The following is a 10,729-nucleotide window of genomic DNA, read 5'->3' as shown; positions in this document are numbered from 1 at the left end:
CCCCCCTATTTGCACCAATGCCAGTAGGTAATGTTAGAAAATATAAATAAAAACATAATATTTGAATTTGTGTTTTCCATAATATAATATAATATAATATAATATTAGTATTCATAATCAATGCTATTACCTATATACAATTTTTTATATTATACATAATATAATTTAACTTTGTATTAATTTATATTACAATACTGTTCATAGAATATTAATGTTACATACAGTTAATTATTACTTGTTTTTAAAAATAGTACATTTATGATGATAATATCATATGTGTTAATTACACTGAACATAATTTTTATATTGACAAATCATTTTGTTGCTACAAATAGGTTCCCCAATTAAACCTTTTTCAATATATGATTCATATAGAGTTATATTCGTTGGATTAACTTCTGGAACAGGAATACTAAATGAGCTGTTGTATTTGGATTGACTATTTGGAGTTACTACCAAAACACTTGATGGATTTATTGCCATTAGTATATACCTGTAAAGTTGTAATAATAAATTCTAGTTATTTAATTAATTTTTAATAATTAAAAACAAATTTATACAATCTATACGTATTACGTATAGGTAAATACAATTTTTCTGTGTTAACTGATATTATAGTTTTAGAATCTAAACAAAGCAAAAACAATAGTAATACATTTTTTCTTTAATAGACATTTTTTCAAGAAATAAGTTAATCCAAGGTTGAGCGTTTAAGTATCTTGCGATTAAAAATGTAATTTAATTGTAACCAACTGGGTTATCTTTTATTATCACAATAAAGAAAATCTGTGTAAACTGAAAAGTGTTGTAAAGAAATGTAAGAAAGAATTCTTCTTATTAAATTTGTTTATGTCTTAAATATCTATTAACAATTATTTTTTGATCTATCATTCAAGACCTGTACCTTTACAGGTAGATAATACATTTAATTTTTCTGTAGGTTTGATAAAATAATTAAAACACAGACTTCAAAATATTCTCCCGAAGAATGGTAAACTGCTAACCAAAATAATCAAAATTATAAGACTATTTTATAATATTAACTCATACTAATGCCTGTTTTGTTCATCTATTATCATTTATCATATAATAATAAAATTACTTTTTATAAATAGCAATTTCTGATGGCTTTGTGACTGATATATTAATTCCATAGATACTCTGTTCAGTCTGTAGAGGATCAAATGTGATAGAATTATCTTTTGATGCAATACTCATTGAATCGATACGTTTTGGAAAAGAAATATCTTCATCACTTTCACCACTGCCACAACTTAACACAGACATATTATTTAGTATTGAGCAAATAAACATACTAGTTCAGAAATTATAATGTAGCAATGCAATTGTATATATTATTTTATATTTTAATAATTTATATAGGTACCTGCTACTTGTGTTGATTGAATTTGTAGAGCTATGGCCCGTCATAGAAGGGTTCCTAGTTTTGTCAGAGATTTGTTCACGTTTTTTACCAGGTCTAATGCGCATAGAAAATGGACTGAAATCTGTTACGCAGTTTGGCATAAAATCTCTGAATAAGAAATAAAAACAAAAATAATTTATTATTATTTATAAATTGTAGCGATTGATGAATTACAAATACTATACCTCACAGAATGGCTAATTTCAAAAGTATAACTTTCAGACATTACACTAAACTCATCTGTTTTATAGAAGTTACTAAAACTGTCATAGTCATCAATATTTAATGTATTAGCTGGATATATTTCTAGGTAATTTTTTTGGCTTTCCATACAAGATAACGGCAAACAGTCCATTACACATTCATCCCACCATCTTGTCAACGGAACACTGGAAAAAATAAATTGTATTATATGTATTTATGAAATTAGTTTGAATTTTATTAATGGGGTTAGATTACCCAGCTATAGACAATAATAAAGACTTAAAATTAAGTCGGCACAATATTCTTTATCTCCTTCAAACCCACACACAACATAGATATAACGCGACAAAATAAAATCGGTTTTTTTTAAGGTATTTTGAGTGATTTTAAAGCAAAATTACTTATTACTAGGTCTCGGATTTAAATGACCTTAAAAAATAAAAAAATGAGTAAAAATTTATATTTGTATTACACTGTAATAGGTACTCTGATAAAAGTTGTATGCAATTAAATCGGCTAATTTATTGGTGTGACATAAGGATAAATTTTTGCCTTGTCTAATTTAAAACCAGATTACCTGATGTTAGTTTGAAATGAAAATTATTTATATTATGTAATACTATGTTTATATTTCAAACAAGTCAATACATTGTAATCCAAGCCCTAATAATTAATAATTAGGTAACTACAAAAATATTACAACAATTATCGAGGAAAATATTTTTAAGGGTTTGACATATCGGTTTTATTTTTTTACTGTTCAAATAATAAAGTTGACTTTATTTTTATAACTTTTTTAATAAAAAATAAACTTTGTAAATTTAGGCTAAATGAATAATAAATTGTTTGGAGATAATATTTAGATAAATTAAAGTCATATCCTCAAAAATATTATTCTATATAATTTTACTCTAAGGTTATACTTAAAAACATAAAGAGAATGATTTTGCACAAAAAATGCGTCTTGTCAATGCTGTGTATGGGCTAAAGAGAGAAAATAAACAATGAGTAGACATCCTCTTAATACTTAATCATTTAAGAAATTATAAAATCGCTATTAACCAGTCATTAGAGATAAATGAAGTTGTTTCTGGATGATGTAAATAGTAATCAAAATTTTGTTCCCAAATAGCAGGCTCATTTTCATTTGGACAAAATAATCCCAAAAAAAGATTTATGGCATTTTGTTTTTCAGTATCTATGCATAACCAATATCCATTATTGTATAACATGTCATAACTAAAGTTCAATGATAAGCAATAATCATTTGACTAAATTCTAACCAGAAAACGTATTGCTATAGTAACGACTCAATGTTTGCATAATGTCGTTGCCTTGTGATGTCCAAGGGGCGGTTTTACGATAAGTTTTTATCCGATGAATTAATTGAGATCCTCCATATTGTAAAGCTAAAGTGTCTCCATGGTCTTCATATGATACTTCTAATAATCTAACACAGTCAGTATCATATTCTAAAAGCGGTTTGTGCAATAATCCTAAATAATATAGCTAAAAAATAGAAAGTTATTATTATAATGAGCAGATATTATATTATAATATATAATAATTTCTAAGCATATACAAGTCGTACAAAAAGTAAAGTTACAACATTAAAAAAATCAAAGAGTGCATATATTTCATGAAATATACAGGGAAGTACCTACCAGTGGCGTAGCGAACTTTAAATCATATGGAAGCCAACATATTATTTATGACCTTCCCCAACCTACTCCAATTGATGTGTACGATACTCATATGCTCAAATAGGGGGGTCGGATATCACCCAAAATTAAGTTCAAAGACTGATCGTACATGTTGGCTTTATGAGGTTATGGCCCACCACCACCCCCCAGAAACCAGAAGCAATTGCTTCTGAAAAACATGATTCGCTACGCCACTGGTACCTACCATAGGTATTAAGTTATTTGTCTACATAATCACCATTCAAATCTCTGCATTTTTGTGGACATAGCACCAGATTTTGTTACTAGAGTTGACGAGCTCATACTCCACATTATTATCTTCTTTTCAACTGTCTCTTACACATCTTCAGTATTTAATGTTAGACAAATATTTTTTACATTAAAACTTCTTGAGCTTAGTGAAAAGGTAATAATTGATAACCAATAAGTACAAAATCCAAGGGCATGTAAGATGGGTATCCCATCCAAAGGAGATGAAATCCTGGAATTGGAAAGCATTGTGAGCTATGACGTTGTCGTGAATGAGGCTAAATACCACTGGTTAGCATTTTCCTTTAAGTAATTTGTAATTTTCCTCCACAGTTTCTTAAGAGTCTCATAGTAATCCATGGAATTTTACTTTGCACCCTGTGATTATCACATTTTCAATTAGCTCAAGAAGTTCTAAGGCAAAAAACATTACTTTAATGATGATGAGATGAGAGACACAGTTGGAATCTGGCTAAAAACGCATGTGTCGTCTTCGTCTTACAAGTGAGTAACATATCAAGTTCTATGCTCAGCAGAATACATGTAGCTCCGTTAATTTAAAAATTAGAGTAAATAAACCTCTTATGAAATCTAAAGGGAAGATTATTATCTAGGCAACCTCATGTGTTGTTTATTATATTTTAATTTTGAAGCGAGTCATAAGTATTTAAAAATTGTGAATTGTTTGTACATCCTAAAGTAGGTATCAAGTCTTCTTAACATTGGTAACAAAAGTTGACGCCCTGCCTACAAAAATGCATCGTTTTAAACGTTGATTATGTACAAAAATATCTATATACTTGGGTACAATCTATGTACATCATATTAAAACATAACATCCATTGTTCGATTTTTTTTAAATGTTATAATTTATAACTTTACTTTCTAGATGACTATAATAGTTGTCACTGAACTACTGAACTGTAATTACAGCTCTAATTTGCTACATTTATTAATGCAACATAAATTCATACTTGATAAGCTAGTGCACATTTTCCAATAACAAATTGAGCAGTGTTAGTACGATCTAAACAATCAACACAATTTACTCTAATTATTCCATTTTGAAGTATGGTACCATTTTTATCTTGCCCAAAAGTAGGTTTTTCTATAATCCGTGGACAGTTAATGTACATGCCGGTTTTAAAGATTGCCATACGGGCAATTTCATCAAGGCGTCTCATAACATTCACATTTTTACTGATAAAATGTACAAATTAAATATTTAAGTACCAATAAAATATATTATACTAAACATTTAAAAAAAAAATGTTTACCTTTTATTCATTCTTGCCATATCAAAATGTATGTACTGAATATGATGACAAGGTGGTAAAAACTTATTTAAATATTTTACAGCTGATACCAAATGATCACTTAGTTGTGATTCATGAACTTTCTTTTCACGTTTTTTCACGAGATTTATTATTACTGTTGGTGAACCATATCTTTTATACAAATTATTAAAATGAGCACCTTAAAAATATTAAACCAAACATTTCAATTATATAGAATCTAATGATGGCAATTTATTAAAATACCAACAACTATGAAACATTTTAACACTTTTAACCATTAGAATGGATAAAAAACTGTGTTGCTTTAGTTTGTAAATAAGAATTGATGATTGATTTATATCTAACAAAATATTCAACACTACAAATTAATATGCATTGCACTAGATAATTAAAATTAAAATATAAATTTTTGAAGCAAAAAAAGAGACGACATGTTTATACAGAGAAAGTTACTAACCAGATATTTCATGGAACGGATCATTTAATTCAAATGATATTGTAGGTTTTGGTACCATTTTACTTATATCTTGGCTCCATAAACCAGGAACTGAACCTCTCATTTGAAGAAATGAACTTATATACATATTATTTTGACAACTTGCTCCATGATCTTGAACTATTTGTTCAGTTTCAACTTCATTCCCAACCTCTCCCTAAAAAAAAAAAAAATTACAAACACATTAATCAATCTACATTATATAATATAATAAATTGTATAATTTTTTATTCTTATTTTCATATAAATGTATAAAGCATTTCAATTAAGTTGAAAACAACTCACTTCTCAAATTTATTCATAAAAATAGCATTAATTAACTTTTTTTAATAGACTAAAGGAAAATTAAACATTTAATAAGTAATAATATTATAATTTATTTTTGAACTCTAACATGCTCCTGAATGTTAAATAATAATAGTTATATTAATACATTGTTTGTTACCTATATAATGTATATATATTATACTAGTTGAATAACCCGGCATTGCCCGAGAAAAAATTGTGATTAATTAACTCCTTTTGGGTGTAATTCGCTCTGCATAGGTATGGAAGCAAAATTATATTATATTTAATTTTTAGCCATCCCGCGTAGCGTTGCCCGTGAGTTTCGTTTATGGTTATGCAAACAATATAATATTATCAGGTAGCAATCTACCTGCGGTAGAACCTAACCTGCGGTAGATTGCGGACACAGTGAGATGGGAGATAAAATATAGCCTATATATTAGTACAGCTTTGTAGTTGAAAAAAAATTTGTATACAGTGTACCTAAAATAGTATTGAAGTCATAGTTGATCATCCCAGATTTTTAGGAGTATTTAATATTTATGTATTAATATATTTTGGTGGGTTATTCTATCATTTAAAATATAATTGGAGTATTGGTGTACGCGCGATGCATGAGATTATTTTTATCCATAAACTTCTCGGAACAATACTTAATGTTGACCTTCCGACAAAAAGATAGGTTGAAGGTAGCTGGAAATCTGCGAGCCACCGTGCACCTATGTCGTGCAGCACAATACATATTGGCGGTGAATAATTATTATTGTTAATTACTCCAGTAAAACGTAAAAACTTTGAAAATCCTTTCTTATTGCACGGTGAAAATATGAAAAGAACCTCTATTCCAAATTTCAAGTTCGTTTTGTAGTTTTTAAGTAACAGCGATGAGTGAGTCAGTGGTATTTGGATTTTATATGTATAGATTAGGTATATTATATTATATTATATAATGTACTAAGTTAATTTACATCAAAAGCTTCATGAAATAAAATGATTTAAACATCAAAGAAAACATTAGGTACAGTTGTCATTTAAAACGAAAAGTTAATACTAATTTTATAAACAAAGGAATATGTTTTTTAAAACTTTCTTTAATCCTGCATTACATGCGCATTTGTATAAATGTCAGGGTTATATTGTTTTTTTATACATAACTCATACATTTGTTAATGACTTAATGCAACTATAATTTCTTGTATTAGACATTTGTAAATATTATTTTATGAATTTGGTGTTTTCAATCATTATAGTGAAGCGCAAATAATACGTTTAAGTTATTTATCTATTTGTCTATTTGACAAATGATGTTTGTAATGACCTTACTATTGTTAGTGAACAAAATATGTTGATATATCAACTTAATCCAAAACATAATGTGGGATAGTAATTAAATCGATTGAAAAATGTTAAAGAGTTGTGATTAAATTTTAAATACTAATTTTTGTAAATATTTTTTATTGTTTATACCTATTTAGTTTTTTTTTATCAAATTGTATTTTGTAAATGTGTGGCCCTACTATTTAAATAAAACGTGTAATAAAAAAAAAAAAAAAACAAAGTATAATTTTGTAAATATTGAATTAGAGTAGCCTGTGATAAAATTGGACTCGTGTAATTTAGGGTTAATAAGTATAGTATTGGTAAGATGTTTATAATCACTAAAAAGAAAACCTTATATTGTCTTGAAATAATAATTGTAGGATTAACTTAGTGAGATGTTGAACATTAACCATTGAACAAATAAATATTTACATTTTTATTAGCTCCTCTCTTCAGAAATCGTGTACCAGCATATCTATTTGATCTACGAGCAATTAATGTAATATATATTGGACGTCCGAAAATTGAAACATTCGATTGACTAATAAAGCCATGCATTATATTTAAAATCCAATCTGGATGTAATTTGTCACGTACATCTTTTAATAAATAGTCGTTCCAAACAAATATTTTATTTGGATAACTTCTGGTAACAAATACACCTTCTCCATTAGGCAAATCTACAACAATAATATAAATTATATTAACTTTTGTAGTATAAATTAAAATTAAATGTTTATGAAACAAAATAATTAAATATATTTTTAATGCCAATTCAAATAATAAATATTAAATGGAAAAAAATTAGATTTTAAAAATTAACTAAATTACTAAACATAAATGTTCTAAAAGTTAAAAAAAAAATCTCTATTTCCTATTCATATTATAATTTATTGGAAACATATTTACAGGGCACTTTTAGTAATTTTATATATTATTTCTAGATAAAATATTTAAAAAAAAACAACAATAGCATTAATAGTAAAAATAAAAATACTTTGAACAATTAACTAACCATTTGGAATATTTTGTGCAATCGACATATTGACTTGAAGTGTATGTGTAACATCATAACTGTAACTAAATTATATAAGAAAAATAAATAAGTGATTAATATTATAATCTATAAGATACACAGATGACCTAAATTCATAGGGAAAAGAAAGACACCTCCCACATACCTCTGCAAAACGTATATTAGTATTCCAAAATAGTGACTACTAAATGTAATTAAGATTATAACACATCGCTATACTCTGTTCAATGAGAAAACGTGAGGGCCGTCCAACTTAAATTGGTTTGGTCCGCGCATGTCCATGCCCGCCACCGACCGATGACCATAAGCAACGGCGGTCGGAGAGAATTGGCTGTGCGTGTGGCACTTTCATAATATAGTGTTGGTCGCCGCGATTGGGGTTTTAGGAGAGCTTTGATGAGCTCTCAATCGTCAGTCTACATGAGCAAACCTATGCTTTCTCTCGTTGAACATAGTATACTATTCATTTTTATAAATACAAGTGATGGTTTAGACCTGAAGAAATACTATTATATGGCATTAAATTAACACATCCTTACCTAAAGTAAAAATTGCTTGATAAATCTACGCTTTGAAATATTTTCAAATAACGTGGTTCGTTAACATTAGGAATACGATATGCATCATTAGGCAAGTATATCATAGACGTGTCTTCAATTTTGTATATGATTTCACGTCCTATTACAGCAACACGGCGACGTTTCGTTATTAAAATCATATAATATCCTTCTAGTAATCTAACAAAACCTTAGAAGAAATGATAAATGGATGTAGTAATATACATTGATTATTTTGAATATAAAAAATGTATTATTTTTACCAACTATCCCGAACGCTGATGCTATTTTACTTAGAGTGGTATTTCTGTGTAATCCAACATTCAAAGAATTTATCATATCCAGTTCAGTGTACTCAACTCGGTCATCCACAATTGTCAAGTCATGACCCTCTGTTCGATCAATTTTAAGAATGCGATACTTTGTACGAGCATTATTGGACCCAACAATAAAATATCTCTAAAAATAGAAATTAATACATTTTTCATTAATTTGAAGAATATGATAATTTATAAATTATACATAAAAATTATAATATACTTACATTTTTTAGATTCATACACTCCAATTTTTTGCACAAAATTTATGGCTGGAAGACATTTTATACGGAACGTAGAATTAGATTTGTCCATACTTACTATATTTTAAAATATATAATTTAATAACAAATTTTAAACATAATAATATACTAATATTATGTATATTGTGAATGAACAATTTATTAATGTTGGACAATAATAACAAAAAAACTCTAATAATATGCTATTTTGTGTGTAAATAATCAGTAACTGTAAAAGTAGCTAACCACTTGTTAAACTACCTATTATAGGTGCCTATTACTACCTACTTGTAAATCACAAATTGTAAATACCTTGAATGTATTATATTATTATGTATTTAGCATTTTAGCCATTTAGGCACAGAATAAATGAAATCCTCTAAATCACCTATTCTGCGACTTAGGTATAATATAGTAAAAACAGCCAAAATAGTAGGTAATTTAGTAATTTATTAACAGTATTATAGTAAATAGGACTTAGTTATAATTTAAATGTAATCACAAATCACTACTCGCAAGATTGATTAATGATAGTGAAATCACAGAAATCTGTGGTGAAATGTGAATTAAAATTGATAAAACATAAGTGATAACAAACAGCTGATTTGAAAACTAGTAACGATAATTTATTGTTTGTAAACAATAATATACTAATGAGTAGGTCAAGGTCATAGACTCGTATTGTATATATTTCGTATACTACTGACTAATATCCTAATAGTTATGAAACATTATAGTTTTTAGGTGTTTTCCAAAAATCACCGTTCACCAATTTGGTGGCGGTGGTAGATACATTTTGTTTAAAATGTTATAGAAACTTCATTTCACTAACCAACAATTATTTAAATTAACTTTTTTATGAACTACAAAAAAATGAATTTTATTAATTTGTATTACTTAGAAACACTCAATGGGGAATTTTTTGGTTATCATTTGTTATGTAAAATAATAATTTTTTTTCTGTAATGGGGGAGGGGAAACGGTTTTTTTAGGTTTGGCAGAATTTCAATTTGGGCACCCAAAGGTTTCTGCCATGCCCGGGTGGGGGATGGTGACATCTCCCTCCGGATACCGTGGCTGGCCCGAAGAAAAATGTCGATTGTGGCTGGGTACAAACCGGCGTTGGTATGCGTCACGACCGACGCCTTAGTCCACTAGACTATTTCGTCCCCCAAAATAATAATTTAATATGAAATTAAACATACACATTGGTATATATTTTGAGGTGTCATTAATGGTTTACGAGAAAACTGAAACCTCAGATTCCCCCTGTATACTTGTCTGTTCGACGTCCGAGACATTATTTCAAGAATTGTTCCTGGTAAAGTAGTAGCAAAATCAGATTTTTAACGCTGTTACAGTGCTACGAGACAGGGCAGATGTAACCAGGCAATGTTACATGTGTTTTTACCAGATAATAGTTACCAGACAGCTGACACATATGCCATCTGTAATCATATATAAATTCATATAATACATTTTGGTAAAATATATTTAACAACTAAAATGACAATGTTTGTACAATGTTTGCTTTAAAATACTATTTGCAATCAACTCACATAGTGATTTGAGTATCAGTATTTTATAGTTTTC

General features: G+C 28.0%; 1 protein-coding gene across 3 annotated transcripts; it reads right to left on the bottom strand.

The window, feature by feature from the left end:
- Positions 1-66: 66 nt before the first annotated feature.
- On the bottom strand, positions 67-9,632 carry LOC100165350 (polyphosphoinositide phosphatase). Of its 3 annotated transcripts, none has more exons than XM_016806959.1 (15): positions 9,425-9,632; positions 9,122-9,214; positions 8,841-9,036; positions 8,560-8,767; positions 8,000-8,064; positions 7,417-7,664; positions 5,338-5,533; positions 4,860-5,058; positions 4,557-4,782; positions 2,914-3,139; positions 2,693-2,828; positions 1,612-1,815; positions 1,388-1,534; positions 1,103-1,273; positions 67-493 (listed from the first exon to the last, which is right to left on the bottom strand). In XM_016806959.1, the coding sequence occupies exons 2-15, from the start codon at positions 9,134-9,136 to the stop codon at positions 280-282; spliced, it is 2,451 nt and encodes an 816-aa protein (XP_016662448.1). In that variant the 5' UTR covers positions 9,137-9,214; positions 9,425-9,632; the 3' UTR covers positions 67-279. The 3 variants fall into 3 exon arrangements, with proteins under 3 accessions (XP_016662448.1, XP_001945841.2, XP_008186115.1); XM_001945806.5 differs by having other exon boundaries at positions 9,449-9,612; XM_008187893.3 differs by lacking the exons at positions 8,841-9,036; positions 9,122-9,214; positions 9,425-9,632 and adding an exon at positions 8,166-8,479 and having other exon boundaries at positions 8,560-8,684.
- Positions 9,633-10,729: the final 1,097 nt, after the last annotated feature.

Source organism: Acyrthosiphon pisum, chromosome A3, assembly GCF_005508785.2.
Source record: "Acyrthosiphon pisum isolate AL4f chromosome A3, pea_aphid_22Mar2018_4r6ur, whole genome shotgun sequence".
Taxonomy (NCBI): Eukaryota; Metazoa; Arthropoda; class Insecta; order Hemiptera; family Aphididae; genus Acyrthosiphon; species Acyrthosiphon pisum.
The sequence above is the reverse complement of the archived record's forward strand: the minus strand, read 5'-3'. Positions and strand labels throughout refer to the sequence as shown.